The 18,770-nt window shown below is 34.1% G+C and overlaps 2 protein-coding genes across 2 annotated transcripts; both read right to left on the bottom strand.

Annotated features, from left to right (window-relative positions):
• Positions 1-2,236: 2,236 nt before the first annotated feature.
• LOC143615766 (aquaporin NIP1-1-like) lies at positions 2,237-6,586 on the bottom strand. Its single transcript, XM_077088809.1, has 3 exons — positions 6,464-6,586; positions 4,592-4,816; positions 2,237-2,461 (listed from the first exon to the last, which is right to left on the bottom strand). Exons 1-3 carry the CDS (start codon positions 6,584-6,586, stop codon positions 2,237-2,239), a joined length of 573 nt encoding a protein of 190 aa, XP_076944924.1.
• A 4,193-nt stretch (positions 6,587-10,779) lies between these two features.
• LOC143615764 (casein kinase II subunit beta-1-like) lies at positions 10,780-15,166 on the bottom strand. The gene is made up of 5 exons (XM_077088807.1): positions 14,971-15,166; positions 12,604-12,822; positions 12,393-12,499; positions 12,139-12,304; positions 10,780-11,259 (listed from the first exon to the last, which is right to left on the bottom strand). Exons 1-5 carry the CDS (start codon positions 15,164-15,166, stop codon positions 11,129-11,131), a joined length of 819 nt encoding a protein of 272 aa, XP_076944922.1. The 3' UTR covers positions 10,780-11,128.
• Positions 15,167-18,770: the final 3,604 nt, after the last annotated feature.

Genomic DNA, 18,770 nt, shown 5'->3' with positions numbered 1-18,770 from the left:
AAGTTAACTGTGTGTGATATAAAATTCAAAATGAATAAGGAATTGTGAAAAGAATTATTATTGTTTAATATTTGTGTGCATGTACATCTTTTATTATATAACAGATAAATAGTATCTGAATTGTAAGCATACCCGAATGAAATAACATGATCTAAGTTACAATAAAATATGAAATTTTGATTTTGAATTTTAAACAAAGTTATTCGTAACTCTCTGTAGGTAAAAAAATTCGTTTGGCTTATCTCAACAAACTATCAGTTATCGTGAAATTGAAGGTGTTCAATTCGTTTAAATATAATAAACAACCTTTATATAAACAAAATCAAAATCATAATCTCTCTGTCGTATTCACAACAACCATCGCCGCCCCTACAAATCGTCACGAAACGTGTCACCTTTGCTGGAAACTTTCTAACGGAAACCACCGCGACCGCTAACGATCGCTTTCGGAAACAACCGCCACAACCTCGGTCGCGTCAATGGTTGCAAGGAATCACCGACACCGCGTTTCCTCCTCTTTCGAGTTACGCCACCTACACTAGAATCACAAGTGCCATAGTCACTGCCACCGGAACGAACCAACGCTGCGTCCACGCTTCTACCTCCAACGAAGGTTCTCGTGACGTTTAATCAAGCTTAAGTCTTTTTACGATTAACACTATTCCGCTTATAAGGTACGGATTCTGTTTTTGTTTCTTCTTAGTATTAATATATTTGTTACTTCGTAGTACGGTTTCCGTCTTTGTTTCCTCTTAGTATTATTTATATTCCGTTACTTCGTAGTACGGATTCTGTTTTTCTTCACTCATAGTATGGGTTCTAGTCCATTTTATATTCGATGTCCGTCACTTCGTAGTGCGGATTTTTGTTATCTAGTTCGGTTTATTCGTGTGATATGGTTATATTAATTTTATAGCATGCAATAGGTTATATATATTTTGAATTCATTATTGCATGTTCCTGTTTAAATATCTTTTAGTTATACGACTTTAGTTCAGTACTCTGTTACCCGAGCATTTCTGACTTGTCGTTGGGGCGTCAACGACATGGCACTTATCGTGACAGTGCGTAATCAAAGTTCACGGCGTCTCTGAAAGTACTCATGTAGTACCTTGGCCACTTAGAGGCGTATAGATCGATCTTAGCTCCGACTCCTGACTCCTGACATGGCACTTATCGTGACAGTGCGTAATCAAAGTTCACGGCGTCTCTGAAAGTACTCATGTAGTACCTTGGCCACTTAGAGGCGTATAGATCGATCTTAGCTCCGACTCCTGACTCCTGACTCCTGACTTCTGTTTGAGATGGAACAATGTGTGCACGCCACCCACACCGTCTCCTTGGTGCATGGACTAGCTAGCTGTGTACCCCTCTGTTTAGGCTCTGGGTGCTTCCGTATTACACGACCTATTTATTTTAACATCATCGTCGTGTATTTTAGTAATTATATTTTGTTTCGCTATATTTCTGGTCCGTTTTGATATGTGTATATGCATTTGATTAAATTTGAGTATATTCAGATTACGTCCCGATCGTGTATCGGATTATGTTTCGCATTTAATTATAGTTCAGTTAAATGTTACACGTTATATGTTACACGTCACACATTATATGTTACAAGTTATATGTTTCTGGCTCTGGGTGTTTTTGTTATAGTTCTGATATATTTCCGCATGCGTTTGACCATGTTCTGGCCAAGTGTCGGATCATACATCCGAATTTTATTAAGTATATGTTTAGGTAAAAAGGGTTGGTTTCGAGTTTGAATTGAAGTTCGTATATTTATTCTCTTACGTCTGTCCTTACCTATACTATTGTTCTTTCCTTTACTGGGCAATTTTTGGCTCAGCCGTGTTTTCTTGTTTTGTTTTTCTTATTTTGTTTTCAGGTAATCCGGGATTCTGGGAATTTAGTGATGAGAGATAAAAAATGAAGTTCAAGCTTCTAAAAGTTAATTCATTTTGTTTAATAATATGACGTAGGTTGCATTAATTTTTGTTGTATTTTGGATTGTGGCGTTGATTTGATATCTGTAATAGTAACACGTTAGCCTGCTCCGGGTTGGGGTGTTACACTTATAACATTTGAATATAAAAGGAGGTAATGGATGAAATCATACCCCGCAAACATGACATTAAGTAGAACTGATGCTCCGACCGCAAGTCCGGCTAGTTCTCCTATCTGCATACATTCATATGATTTAACTTAATAGTTTTACATAAATCTTAAAATGTAGTCAACAACTAATAATGTATGTACTAACTGCTCGGTTATCGGTCGCAAAGCCGGAGATGACAAACATGGGATAGAATGTGATAACAAACTCTAAAACCAAAGACTGGAGATCAGAACCCGCGGGAAGAGTTCCCGCAAAATGATCTTGACGGCCGTTAAATATTAAACGGAGAGTACCGCTAGCAAGTGTTGACCCGAGGACTTGAGCTGCCACGTATGCTGGTACCTTCATTAAAATATGGTGTACATGTTAAATTAAAATTGATACAGCTTTCAATGTGTACAAGATGTCACGTATCACATCAGTTTGAATGATCGGGCACCTATTTGCTCGGATAAGATTCGTTAACTAAATTAAAAAAAATAATAATAGTGACAATAGTTACAGGTTTTTTTAATTGTTTAGTTTTTTTAAGTAATTTTGAACATTATGGCTGAATTATGGGTTAACTAAAAGGATTTGGTTAAAATATCACGTCATTGTTACATAGAACATGAGTTTCAACTAACTCATCATTTAACAAGTGTGCTATGTATTAACTAGGTTTAATAATATATTTAAAATAATAATGTGATTTGTTGTTAGTGAGGGTAGACCCTCGCCTTTGAGCCATCTGGGCATTAGCAGGTTAACGGGAAAGAGGAAAGAGGGGTGTTGCCTGACTGACTGTCTACCTCCATTGTTTTGGCAGGCGTGATGTAGCAAGTGTTAACATACATGCCTATGTGGCATGTGTGACACCCCACTTGCAAGGGCGGCCCTATAGTAATACCAAGTGAAGCTATGGCTTGAGGTCTCCGAAAAAAATAAGGCCTCCGTTTAAAAGTTTAATGTTTATATGCGTAGAAAATCATATTTAAACCATATAAGTGAAATTAAAGCAAATCTATATATTGGTCTAGTGGTTATATTAAGAAGCTTCCAACTTTCAAATGTTTCCAACCCAGGTTCGAATTCATATTTGTGCATACTTCTTATTTAGTTGTTTTTCTCTCTTTGTTTTTATTCACTCCAAATATTCCTTTTGTTCATATTATATAAATGGTTTATTGAATTTTAATAATTCTCGTTAAATGATATCGGTCGATAATAATTCCAAGTCAGTTTATCGTCACTGACTTGGTCCCAAATTAAAAAAAACAACTTGATCCCAAATGGTCCCACGTTTAATAGGACTTAATAACGTTATATTTTTTCTGAATTTCATACTAATGTTATAGGGCTTTTGATCGGAAGGAGAATATGAATCTATTGATGTAAAACTTAGTTCGAAACAGTGTTCAAAACCGACGAAACAATGCTTCAATTCGGATGTTTGAACTTCCAATTAATGAACAAAAATCAAGTCGTTTGGATCACTATTTCGAACTAAGTTTTACATCAATCGTCTTGTATCCTCTTTCCGATCAAAATCCCTAAAAGATTAGTTTGAAATATGGAATATATATATATATAACGTCGTTAAGTCCCTTTTAGTGGGGGGTATTGAGGACCAACTTTTATAAATTTGGGACCGCCAGTGCCGATAAACTGATTTGGGATTATTATCGATCTACACCATTTAATAAGGAATGTTAAAATCCAATAAACCTATATAAATCAAACGCCTTTTCTAAAACAAAAATTAAAAATTTTGTAGTTTCATATACGAAACACGACATCCTCGATAAATTCTATTAATTAAGCGTATAAATTATGTAATTTTCTCTCTTTTAACTTTTGATAAAGGCCCGATTTTTCCTACGCTTTAGGCCTCCAAAATGGTTGGGCCGCCACTGCCCACTTGTTACTTCACGACTCATCGATAGGTTTAAATCTACAATTTTTTATACACATTTTGATAAGTTTTATTTATTTTGAGTTGTCTCTTACGTAACTTGAATTAAAAATTGGTATGTTTGTTGAGTGTTGCCTGGAAATGTGCTTCAAGAATAAACTAGAAATGTAATTTTTTTATTCTTATAATAATAATATGCCTTTCAATGTTGAAAATACGGTGATGAGATCCATTTTCTGACCAAATCTTCTAATTTGTTATTTAATTATTTCTATTTACTTTATTCTTTAATCGAAGAATGTAAACGATGTTTAATAATTTATAAAGCACGAAATTGGTTATTTCATATGTGATGATTGCTAGAATAATTTAACACATACAAGTAAGAGATACATGATCTATACTTATATGTATACTTTTACTTGTATGTCATTTTTTTAGTCCAGTAATGTACATGGGTCAAGGGTTACACAAGTATCCATAAACAAAATGGGCACCTATTCTTAAAATTTTAGTAGTCAACTTTAACATATATCGATTGTATAAAGTACTTATGTCCTATTAAGTTTAAAAATTACCTGTTTGATAGGAAACCTATTGCAAGAGGCAAAAGCAATGGTGACCGCAGGATTGAAATGGGCACCGGAGATATGTCCGACGGAGTACACCATGACCATCACCACCAGCCCCCACACGATGGATATTCCGGGAAGACCGATCACCTTATCCTTGTCGGCATTCACCACCACCGCCGCGCACCCAGCGAATATTACAAAATATGTGCATAGAACCTCCGCTATCAACTGTCCACATCACCAACTTTGTCATTATTTGTGCATTAATAACTTATTCATTAAGATTAGTTTAAATTTAATTATTTTTTCAAGTTTGAAATTAAAATGGTTTGGTGATGTGGTTAATCAGATTATTGACGAATTTAGGTGTGGACGACTGCCAACCCAAATAAGAAGATGACAATAATATTATAATAGATTAATTTCATAATAATAAATATGTGCTTTTTCATAAGACAACGAAATTTAATATATTTAAGTTTAAATGTAAAATAAGGAATTTACGAATAGATAAAAAGAACCTACGTACGCAATCTCATTACTTAATTAAAAATATTATCAATCTTTTAAAATGAATACAAATAAATTTGGTTTCCAAAACTTTGCCAACTAACTAAAATTATAATGTAATAATAATTATTTGATGATATAACAAACATCTAATGACATAAAATAATATTAGATAAAGAAGAGAGATTGAGAAATTTTCGATCAACAAAACTTTTTATTTAAATTTATTTAAGCTATTTTACAGTAAAAATCTATGATCAAACTATAAAAAAACAGCAAAATCTATCTGTTAGAAAATTTGGCTCAGAGGTTAAAACACATTGACCCACTTCTAGTCCCGTCCTTTAAAGTGATCTATAACAAAACTATTTGTAGCATAGTTGTTTGTAATTTATGAAACTTACTATCTTGATTACGATGTTGTACCAAATAAGTCAATTTCAAAGAATATATATATATATATATACACACACATATATATAGGAGAAAATTAACGTACAAATGAAATTAACATGTTAAACGTGAGAATTAAGTAGAGTAATTATGTAATTACATAATAGAGTAATTACATAGTTACTCTATGATGTAATTACATAATTACTCTACTTGTATATATAATTATTCTACTTGATTCTCACGTTTAGCACGTTAATTTCATTTGTATTTAATCCAAACCCTATATATATATATATATAAACCAATTAAAAAATCAAAATTTGTTTTCATAGAAAATTATTATTCTTATTGAAAAAATAAATAAATAAACAAAGGCAAAAACAAAACATGTCCCTTTTAAAAAAGTCATATTCACATGATCAGGAGACTCAAAACTCAAAAGGATCAAGTATGGCTTTACCTTTAAACTTAATACAATTGAGAAAAAGAAAATAGAAAAGAAGGATAGTAAAGCAACTAGCACCAACAAACATTGTGTTCCCAAATTTAATAAACGAAAGAAAAACAAAAGAGAGAGAGAGAGAAAAATGAAAGGAGAAGTAAAAGCTCTAGTTAGCGATAACTACCGTTTCAAAGTTTGAAGTAAATGAAATTAAAAAAACAAATAAAAATAAATTTTTTATGTTTTCATAAGCATTTTCTCCAAATCTCTATGATTTAGAAGGATAAAAGCAAACATCAATTTCCATTTCTTATCATTTTCTCTTCATGTATTTCGTTTGAAACACCAAAAAGTGATTTCTCTGAGTTCTTTCAGTTTCTTTCATTTCCCTCATTAAGTTATATTTTAGAACACAGCTTGGTCTAGTGACAAAGTTCTAGGAGACGTGAATAGATAGAAAAAAAAAATTTTACTGTTAAAAAAAAAGTTATACCGTAGAACACAACATAAGAGTAGAATATAAAAACCTTTTGAATGAAAGGAACAGTGGGAAAACAGCAAGTTAGATGATCAGCTTGATCTTCTTCTGTATTCAGGGTTACTGCATGGTGGTCTTCAGCCGCCGCAGCTCCTCCGTTAATCTCCGGCATCGGCAGAATTATTATATATGAGAAATAAAATGGTTGTGGGTTTCCCAAACACTGGCGCTTATTTATGGAGCAATAGTGGGTTTGACTTCTTGTCCAAACTTATTTGACTTAATGTTTGGCATTCATTATTATCTTGATCCTTTCACATGATCGTTTTCCAACTATGAGGATATATATCTTTTTCTAACACATTTATTTAGTGGCATTAATAATAATATATGTGCACTGTGATAATGGTCGCACTCCGCCTTACCTTTTTAAAGCCCGCGACCCCATCTTGTGTTGATGGGTGTGAGCACTTTACGTTTTAATCTAATGGTCAAAATTACTCATAATTTAATGGTATAGTGGTATGGTGTTTTCTTTTCTAAAAGTGAGATGATGATTTTAAATTCTTATAGATGCAAAGTTAAGTGATATAGGTGAAACATTTATGTTCAGAAAATAAAAATAATTAAGATCAAAAGACCCAATGATTTATTGACTATCCATTTGTTGGATATCCGAATGGTAAGGAGTATTCTTTCATAAAAATGATGTCGAATCCCATGATGTGTAGGTTGGTAATATTAATTAATAGGTTCGATTAAGTACCGGTAAAAAAAACATTTGTGTGCTATTTTTTTCAATAGAAGGAGAAGTAATAAAAAAGTGCAATTTGAATATATATATATATATATATATATGGTAAGGTTAAAATGAAAACTCACTTGAGTTGTGAAAACCCGCGAAAACCCTATATAACATCGTTTTTTTTGTTACATGTAATATATGTTGTAACATTTAATACAAAACATCGAAACAACAAAAAAAAATGTTTTGCTATTTTTTAACATTTTTTTACTAATTTTTATATATGTTTTCAGGAGAGAGAAAAAGTTATATTTATATTTACATTTTTTATTCACTTTAATTGTGGACCACAAGATTTAAACATTAATTAAAAACATGTGATTGAGAATGAGTTTCTAAAGTTTTCACAACTCAAGTGGGTTTTCATTTTATACCTGGCCTATTTATATATATATATATATATATATCAGTTTTCAGTATACTATTAACCTATATTCATAATAGGTATGTATAAGTACCTAGTTGGTATTATTCAGCAGACTTTAAGTCTGTTTCAGTTTCAGCAGACTCGAGGTTTGATCAGCAGACTTGAAGTCTGATTCAGTTTAGCAGACTCGAGGTCTGATCAGCAGACTCTTAGGTCTGACCTAACCTTAGTATAGTTATAGTCGTTATATGAAAATACTTTTGGATTTACATATGACGTTTGGAATAGCACGCTTTGGCCTAATAAAGGATATCACGTTGGCAAACTTCTCCAGGTAAGCAAACAGGTCCCGCGGTTGATTGGGATGTGTACGAATTGTTTTCCTTAGGCAAGAAGAGTCTACTAATGATATCCCCCTTCCAGTTACTACGTGCCCGTCAAAATATAGTTTTGATAACATTACTTCACATGGAATCAACGTCTTTACTTTGTAAAACATTACTTGGAAAATATTAACAGTTTAACGACTATATGTATTCAAAGTAACTAGTAAAGTAACTTAACCTTAATCCTACCTTAATTGGCTAGTCGAATTCAAAGACTAAGAAAACAGCAGCACTTCAGCTTGTGCTTCGTTTATGGAACCAGCAGCTCGTTAAACAGCGTAACGGCATCTCGTTTCTTTGCGAAAACAGCCCTCGGCACCTCGAAACGTCATTGGCACAATTCCCTAGGTTATGTGTGTGAAATGAAGGTGAAAATGGGATGAATGGGGCTGAACCCGTAGCTGCCCTTTTATAGTTGAGTTTTGCAGACCATCGCGTAGCACGATGGCCTTTTCCCCAAGGCCGTCACGTAGCGCGACGCCGCAATTGACCAGGAAGCGCCACGTGTCTACACGTAGTTGGACACGTGGATTTGGATTACTTAATGGGTATCGCGTAGCGCGATAACCATAGTGGGTTGACCGTCGCGTAGCGCGGCGCCCCACTTTTTCTTGAACTGTGTGATTTGGATAGTCGTGTAGCGCGATGGTTTAAACCCAGAGACCATCGCGTAGCGCGATGAGTCTTAATATTCAAAATCTTCATTTTTAATCCTTTAACTTTCAGAATTTGCACTTTTAGCTCAAAATTAGATGGGGTATTTTCACGGTGTTACAGGAGTAACTAGAACCTGGCAGATATGGGAGCGTGTATGGGATTAGCATTACCGTTTCTATGCACGCTTCATCAATTAATGTCGAGCGCTAAGTGTACAAAAGTTGTTTTTGTTTTAAATAAAACTGGCATATCTACAAGTTGCCAAGAGGGAAACATGTCCATTGAGGAGCTTGTTATGCAAACTATAAGCACATGATAATGCGAAGGTACCGAAATAAAGGCTAGACATAACTGCATTTAGAGAACTAGAGGTGTTACCTAATTTTAGTTGAATGCATTAAATGAGTGGCTGATTTGTTTGACATCCCAACTTTAACAATCTACCCTTGCTCTCTTTGGTTACCAAAATTCTATGGACCCTTAGTTGATGTGTGTTTAGTTACTTATCACATAGTTAAAACATGTATATATCCATGAGGTTTTATAGGTTATGTAGCAACAGCCGCCCAACATGTACTCTCTCTACACCGATGATATCAAAACTTACTTCATCTCTCTAATTATCTTGTTATAGCTAGGAGGAGTTCAACATTAAATTCATAAAAGAAAAAGCAGCCTCTCTATACCTTTGCTGGGTTGGCCAAACTTATACTATCAGCATAAACTATTACACTATGACAATTGGACGTCAACGTAGAGATGCGCTCAACTGATTCATTAGTGAATGTTGTCTTATAATATTTACATCATAAGAAACCCTAGAAACCTAAACCGGGGTCATGAGCTCATTCTAATAAATCCTAAATAATAATAGATTCCAATAGTATTTATGTTTAGATGGTTTTTGTTGTGTTTTGTATCATTTTAAAAGTTGTTTATATCACTACTTGAGCAAGCATACAACACATATGAATCACTCTCTTGCACACTAAAACCGTAGAATTCTAAATCGCATCTAAGTGGTCTTTAACTCATTAAACATCTTCCATATAAATAAAAAGATTATGGACTCACAGGAGCATAGGTGTTGAACATTCTTCATGTATCGTTCTTTTCAACACCCGAAATGGTAATCTCTATGGCATTAAAGAGAAGGATTGTAGCAAGGATCTCTACCATTCTTAGAGTGAAGCTTGTAAATGTAATCACTACCTCATCAATGAGAAACTTATAAAAGTGATCACCACCTTGTTCAATAATTAATAAGTCCCGGTGAAAACAACTCTTTGTGGATATATTAATACTAGCTCAAACCACTTTAAATCTTGTTCTCATGTATCTATATTATATAAATTGGTTTACCTATTGTTTTCAACCTACAAGTATTTAACCAGATACATTTTACATTAGAAAAAACACACTTAAAAAATACTCATAATAATTCAAAATAATCCATTCACCCCAAGTTTGTTTGCTAATTAGTTTGTCTTTAATTTGTTCTTTAACTGTTATCGATAAAATCTATAAAAGCTGTAATTGCTTTAATTAGTACGTATTCACCAAAAGACCATTTCTTAAGCTTCTGTCTTTAAGTGCTGAACATGTGTTGAATTAAAGAATACTGTTTTCAGTGTTCTTTCTTAGATGCATGCGGATCCTAGCTAAGGTCCATACTAAAGGTCAACATTAGCAACAAAGAAAATGAACCAATCTAAAGAATTAAAATCAATACATACCAAAGTCAAACATACACAATGTGAGGCAAAAAGTCCAAATTCAGAAAGAGTTGATCATGTTTAGTTCTTTGACTATTGATGGGTTCCATCCCATCCCCAATCTTAACCAGCAATCAAACAAAAGGCCAACAACATCAACTGATTATTGAAACCAGGAACCAATAACACAAGCAATACATCATCAAGATGTGATAATCCCATGTCAAAAAACATATATACTATGTAAATCTATAGCTCAAAAGTAAACAAACCAATTTCTTTCTCTTTTTTTTTTCTTTTTTTTTTTTTTTTTTGCAGTTGGTGAACGAACCACGTATAAAACATAATCAAAACTGAGAAAAAAATTCTTCTAGTTACAAAATTAGCCCCCATGTTTAGAGCCGAAAAACATCATGATTGACAATGAACATGTCATTTGAATAACACATCCAAAGTTAATATGTCGGCAACAACGTACGACTACTACAAGACCAAATATTTTCCATATAAATTTCCAAACCAATTATAAAATTAAAAAAGAAAAAAAAAGAACAAGAAAAGTTGACTTGCAACTCTACTATGTTAACATGTTCTTAAGTACTTTTCCAACACAAGTTTTTTGTTCAAAAATAGACAGGCCATAAAGCATCCCCTGTTTTGCCAAACAATTAAAGTTCCACCTTTTAAGACAAATCTTTGTTTTAACTTTTAACTAACCTTGCTTGATGGAACCGCATGAAGAATCAAAGATCAGGCAATGGGGTCTGGCAGTCGGGACCAACAGTCACGGTTTATGGAGCTTGAAGCCAAATACTCTCGGTACGTAGTTTTGTGTCGCTTTTTGTGGCTTCAAGTGGCCATAAGTCATCAAGAACAGGTGAGGGAAAGTGGTGCCAAAATAAGCACTATCAATATCTATAGCACGTCAAGGAAAATAACAGTCACGTTCACATTAAACTATTTATTAGCATAGAAAATAGAGTAACAAAAAAGACAGTAACTGTGGTCACGTGTTAAATTAGAGCTCAAGTTCTTATAAACATGTCCAAACCAAACTAACAAATAACAAAAGTATCACATAAGATTATAACCTGCATGGATACTTATTTTATTAATTTTGAAGTTGATTCTAAATTTGCTTCAACTTACTGTAAAATAATTTATACAATATGTATAAATATAAAATTTTAATCACATGATAACTATTATGATAGCCATTTTTCAGCATAATAATAATAATAATAATAATAATAATCAGGGGTGTGAACGAACAACGTTGGCTCCGTGAGCTACTCAAAATTGGCTCGTTAAAAGCTCAAATCGAGCCAAATATAAACAAACCCGAGTCCAAGCTTCACTTATCAAACTCGATCTGACTCGCGAGCCTAAACGAGCCTATTATTTATACTCTTCTTATTTAAAATATTAAATATATATTTATACAAAAATAAGTATTATATTTAAGATTATGACAAAAATAACTAAAATAATATCAATTATGTTACGTACAAAATTATAATTAAAAAATAAAAAGTTACTAAAATGTTAATAAATAAAGTAACAAATAATAGACGAACCGAGCTCCAACTTTAGAAGAAAAAAAAAGATCGAAACAAGCCGAGTTTGAGCTCTTGTTAGTCAAACGAGCCGAGCTCAAGCATCGTGAATAAAAAAAACCGAGCTTGAGCTATCATGAGTCAAACGAGCCAAGCTCGAGTCTATTCAAGCTCAGGCTCGACTAAGCTCATTTACACGCCTAATGATGATGAAAAAGACATATTAATGTAAGGATACTGCCTTGGTATTTGGACCGAGGGTAATAGATGTCTTCACACTTGGAACAGTAAATTTTCACGGTACTTGAACGCGGTATGTCGGCTTGACCAACAGGAAGGCAAGGTTGACCACAGCAATAAACTCTTGGACACCGTCCAAAGTCATAGTTATTGTATTTCTCCAACTGAAGAATTTCAAAAAAATATATACATATCAAACCATTTAATCATGAAATAAAAAAACATAAGTGCAGACGAGCTATCATATTATACCATTGCAGAAAGTCCCTTCGTGGTTAATATGTAGCGAACATGTATTAAGCCGTACAACATCTCTGCTGCTGATTCAACAAGTTCATTCTGCTCTTCAGTGAACATATCTCCATATCAAACACAGTCAGCAATTATTAGCATGAGGGAAAAACAAAGAAAATAATAACATGAAATGTTAAAGAATTATATTGTTAGCTAGTGGATAACTTACCATGAGAGGATTCCACATCTAGAATTAGATCAAGTGCATAATCAAAGTATGGAACTTGACTGCTTAATCCACATAGATTGAAATCATCTTGAATGTACTCATCGTCAACTTCACAGAAGAATTCATTTCCACGTAGGTTGCAAAACCATGAGATCCAAGAAGTATCCTCCTCATCAGAACCACTAACATCAGATTCCTCGCTGTCTGTTTCAGATTCCTCTGCAAAACAAAACACATGTCATATCGCGAGACCTTGACAGGTAACCCCCAAAACAAACAAATGTACACACTAAAACCACACTCATATGGTGGTGTATGGGGAGGCTGAGCCGGTGGGCAAGGGCAAGCCTTTGCGATATATTGAAAGGCCGCTCCCACTGAGACCCCGACTCCAAAAAAAAATGTAAATTAAAAAATTTTAGCAAACTAGATAAAGCAGATAGCATAAAGTGTAGCTAGGAGAATCAGAAGAGCAAGAAAACAATAAATACTAATAATGGTAGTAGTATCCTACCGATAACGATGTAACATAAACTATAATAGTAGTAGCTAAGAGAAAGAACAAAGAAGCAAGAGAAGTATCACGAGCCCCAGAGAAGACCTAAAAACTCCGCTACCAATCTATCCGCTGAGACTAAACTAAGACAAAGCAAAGGCGTTCATTTTGGTCATGGTACTAGGAAATGTAATCCTATAATGGCACCCTGTATCTCTATATAACGTAAAGGTATTCATATTACAAGTCTTACTAAAACTGCTCGTTTTTTTATCAAAAGCTTGTGATTTGGTTTTTGATGCAGCAAGTAGGGGAAAACAATTCTTAATTGTTGGCACTAAAAATAAAGAAGCCGATTCAGTAGCATGGGCTGCAATAAGGGCTCAGTGTCATTATGTTAAAAGTGTAGAAAAAGCTGAAAGATATCCACTGCAGAAATCTATACACTATTGTAAAAGTCCATAACTGCAGAAATCTCCATGAACTATCCCCGATCATGTCTTCAGAGAGGTGAAGTCGATCAAATCTTGCCCAATCCAAATATCGCATGTCAATGTGGGGTTTTGCCTATACTCCTCCTTACCTCCACTATGAGGGTTTTCACAATAGGACCGTCATTGGTCTCCTCTTCACATGCCACAAATTATCTCAATCTCTGCCATCTTATTCGAATTGCATGTCACCCCCAATTCATTCTTCCGAAAAACTTCATTAGTTATCGGGTTCATCATTGTGCCCCCATGCATCCACCTCAACATCCTCATCTCCACTAGCCTTTCACGCTTGTCTCTTCTTATAAGCCAAGCAATTGGTTTTGTATAACACGCCGATCTAACTGCAACCCTATAGAACTTCCCATTTAAGCTTATTGAAAACATCTTGTCACACAATGCTTCCGTGGGTGCTCTCCACTTGCACCAACATGCGTAAATGGCTAAAAGCTATGGGCTACATCATGGTCTGTTTCCCCGTCACTCTGTATAAACAAGCCTAAATATTTGTATGGCCTTCAATACTGATATAGATGTACTCCTTGTTTACGCCACTAAAGTCACAATAAAGGCACTCAGTTTTAGAGCGGCTTATCTTTAGACATTTAAACTCCAAGGCTGCTCGCCACTCCTTTAGCCTCTCATTCAGACTCGATTAAATCTCCGCTACTAACAGCATATCCTCTGCAAAAATCACCCACCTCCACATGGAAAAAGTTTGTATTCCCCAGCACACAAACGCTTGTTTAGCCATGTCATGTATATCCTAATTACCTCTATATATCCAGGCAGTGGTTGTCGCCGTCGTCCAATGGGCGACATTAACAGTTAGGTTACTTCAAGGATGTGAATGAAAACTCAAATTTTGAGGAAAACAAAAAACGATAACTTTAAGTGAAAACGTAAACTTTAAACCAGTCACACATAACGGGTGATTAAGCTTATTTATAGCAAAACATCATTATGCTCCGTCCTACAAATCACTAATAATTGTGCACTATTCCTAGTTTCATCAATGACAAGAAGTATAAGAACATAACATCCATCTTAAACTACATTCCAATGAAATCCGCAACCCAACCAACAGCCTCGTTTTTTTACAAAGGAATACAAATCATATGTGACGCATATAGGCTACCAAAACACCTAAACAAGTAGCTAGCATCAACACCTAGAAGCAAGCCAACAAACAAGCAGAAGACACCAATTCCCTAACCTTTACCCTACGTCTTGCGCAAGTCTACCGAATCACGAATCCAATTAAAAGCTTAGCTTGCCCTTAGCAAACACAATGCCACATTATATTAATATAGTAATACCTATCAACAACCAATATCAAACATAAAAAGAGAATTTGAAAACAATAAACAAAAAACAAACCATCTGAGCCTTTGGTTTTGGCAACGTCGAACGACTTGCCACCGGCGGAAGTGGAAGGCAACGACGAGAGGTTCTCCTTGTGTTTGTCCTTGTTATTATTATTGAGTGCCCTGGAAGTCGAAGGCGTGGTCTTACCCAAGGCGTCGTTGATTCGTTTCCGATCCAACAACGATGCGGCTCCACCTCTTCCCACCATATCCAATGACTCACCTCACCTGTATACGTATATATAATAATTAGATATATGAATTGGGGAAAGTAAGTTTGTTTGTATATACCTAATTAATTGGATGAATTGAGGATTATTAGAGGAAATTGAATTGACGACGGAGAAAATTAGATTAGGGTTGGAGAGACCAGCTGCGTGGGTGGGTGGAGAGAGATCTATTGATATTTTTGTTTTGAGGAATGAATTGTTTTTCATTTTCTTTTCTCTTTTTGTTTTTTTTTTCTTTTAATTAAGCGACCGATAAAACGATCGCATAAAAAACTCTTGCTTTATCATTCTCAAACGTCGAGTATTTATGGATCTCTGACAGGTAAAGAAAGCTAAACAAAAAGAAAGAAAGCATCTTACACCATTGAGCGAGCACATTCTACGTAAATTGTGCGATACCAGACGAAACCAACATATGTTCAGTCGTTTCCTCAACTTCCTCACAAAAGAGCAAACGTCCGAGGGCACAAGGATGTTTCTCGTTGCCAATGCACCAAAGGTTGGTAACAGACCCAACATTGCATCCATGCCACAAAACTGACTTTTATTGGTAACTAACTCCACCGGGATGTTTATTTTTTTATTATAATAAGTTAAATATAAAAGAATTAAATAAAATAAATGTTAGAAAGATACAAATACACTTTAGAACAAGAAAAAATAATTTTATTAAACTTCAACTGTTGATGTATGATACCTGTATTAAAGTTTAAAGAAAGAAACGTAAATTTGTTGAAGAAAAATAATTACTTAAGTTCTTGGATTGTATGGTAACTCTATTAAAATTCGGGGTTAGAAACGTAAAAAGATTAAAAAGTTTAAAATATTCGGTCTACCACTTAGCATCATGTGACGAAACCAACCAATGAGGGTTAACTGGTCAATTACTTTTACCCCTTCCTCAAATGTTGTTGGTTATAACTATCGTTATAATGTGAATGGTATAGATACTTCACCCTCTTCCTACGACTAGTGGTTATAACTATAGTTATAATGAAAATGGTATGGATACTCCACCCTCTTCTTACGACTAGGGATGTTTTGTATTGAATTTGATTCAAAAATCCTAAGAACTGAGTTTGAATATTGAATTTTCAAACATATGATTTGGATTCAAATATCAAATTTCGATTTGATTTTGTGATTTTTGATTCCATACAACATCATTCGAATTATTCATATAGTTTTTTTCTTTAATTTATACATAATTACATAATTAAAATATATGTTTTTAAGTAAAGAAATCTAAGACGATGATAACTAGTTTTAATATACCTAATTGCTCTAAGAAATAAGAAGTAGAGAGCGAGTGTTTATTGAAAACCTTGAACAAGAAGTAAGCATCTAACAAGCTAAAACCTTAGCATCTAAGTCAAACAATTCATTCACAAACCTAGAAAGAACAATAAATAGATTTCGGCTTCCATTAGTAGATTCAAGATTTTATTTTTTTTAGTCAAATTATAAAATCCTTATATCATCACAAGTCATTTTGTCGATTTCAAGTCTTCAGTTTAGAGTGTTTTATCCACTTACTCGCTTACACGTCAGGAAGACAGGTCAACTAGTCAATTTTGTGTTCCTTTAGACAATTTAAGATTTCGAGTTCATGTAGTTGATTTTATCGAACCTAATATCATCGCAAGTCCATTATTCGATCTTTAAAGTAGTAAGTGCATCACATGTCCCTTATTTGATAATGCTATGTTAAGGGTACAGTTTCATCAAGGTCTTTAGTTGTTTCAGACTTCTTATTAATCGTGATAAATTTTACATCTAAAATGTTACAATTCAATACATTTTTAATAACACAACTCAGCACATCAAATAAAGGAATATCATCCATAAAATACAAGACTTAAAATATCTATATATTATCTTGAAAATTAGGATGTTATATTTGAACGCAGTACAATTCAAATTCCGATTGGTCAAAATGCCAAATGACACAATACACATTAGAAATAATTATTCTTTAATAGTAATTTATTATATAATTCTAACATTTAAATATGTTTAATTATTTTAGTGTTCCGTTTTAAGAAATTATGTGTTTTACAAAATTCTTATTGTCTAATATATATAATTTGAAAGTTTGGTGACGCTATCATCTTATTGGTCCAAATGACGGTCTGATATTGAACAGTTTCTTTTTTTTTCATAGTTCCAATATCGTAACGAGCATAATTGAAACAAATTAAATTTGTGTCGATTTACCATCACAAATCCCGAGACCAACAACGCTCAGGTTTTACCGACTCACTACCACAAAGCCCGAGTTTTACCGACCATTTTGTTTTAATTATGATATCTTAAGTTGGTAATAACTGAATTCGTGTCAACTCATCGTTGTATTGCTCGGGTTTTACCAACGCCCAGGTTTCAATACTGGGGTTTTGCCACTGCGTTGCGCCGGTGATGACCGTCGTTCGAGTCATGCAAAAACCTAATTAGCCTAAGTAGCTGGGGTAAGTCAGGTATCGTATCCACGAGGAGTATGTGGTCAGTGTAACATGTAATCAATTTCTAAAATTATGAAGTAGCTATTAAGAGTGCTGATTACACTAGCAATGATTTAGTTTTAGTGTCAAACAAGCAATTATTTTAAAGTTCAAACAATTCACAAAAGCAAATCACACCCGGGTTTCAAGCATGTAACAAACAGTAGTCTCATGTCATTTAACAGATTAAATATTGATAATCGAATCTAGTTAATCAACTAGTTAAACCTTAGGCATCAACAATCGCTAACACACGGCACTAGTTATCAAACGGTCCCTGCCAGTGTGACTCAACTAAGGGCAATTGTATGCTTCATCACATCCAAACTAATTAATATAACTCTATGAACACGTATCACAGCAACTGACAAACTAATCGTTCTGATCGAAATAAACCTAAACCGACTGAGTGCACAATAATACCAAACATCAATGTTCATAGATCGACAATCAATAATTACAAATATTTAGTTATTAAAACATGAGAAAAACTTAACAAGTACAATACTCTACATCCCGGGTATGACTCGAGTAGACTAGCCAATCATGGTGATGATTTGGTCTTCACTCGCTGTTTGGTAGGCCATGAACATGGATGAAAGGGCCAATGAATAGGGTTTGATTTTTCTCTTTTTTTTATTCCTTGCGTCCCTTCCTGCTGCCGTCGATGTCTTTTCTATTACTAACCCTATTCTTCTTTTTAATTCTTGGAGAGTGGGCCTACTTGGTTGAACCCCCCCAAATAACCGGTCCAACAAACTTTTGTATTTACGAACACTCCCGAACAAACACAATTAATTCTTAGCCTTTTGACACAAGCCACTTTTAAAATTCTCACCTGGCCCCACATAATTCCCACGTGAAAGAACTGTACCATATTTCTTAATTTATATAACATAGACTTCATATTTAATATATCTAAACTTTTAATATAGATATAATATCAATTTGTCCCAGACTCAAATTCAACCCATGTTGTCATTTGCATCTTAAGGTGTTCTTCATATCTTGATTTGATAATTATTACCAAGTGTATCTTTTGAGCTCGTATTCGCTTAACACCTCAGTTCTTCCAAGTCTCC

The sequence above is a fragment of the Bidens hawaiensis genome, unplaced genomic scaffold (genome assembly GCF_021521415.1).
Source record: "Bidens hawaiensis isolate Kalapana, Puna unplaced genomic scaffold, B.hawaiensis_p1.1 tig00044207_1, whole genome shotgun sequence".
Classification (NCBI taxonomy): domain Eukaryota; kingdom Viridiplantae; phylum Streptophyta; class Magnoliopsida; order Asterales; family Asteraceae; genus Bidens; species Bidens hawaiensis.
Note: the sequence above shows the minus strand (reverse complement) of the source record. Positions and strands in the feature narration are given on the sequence as shown.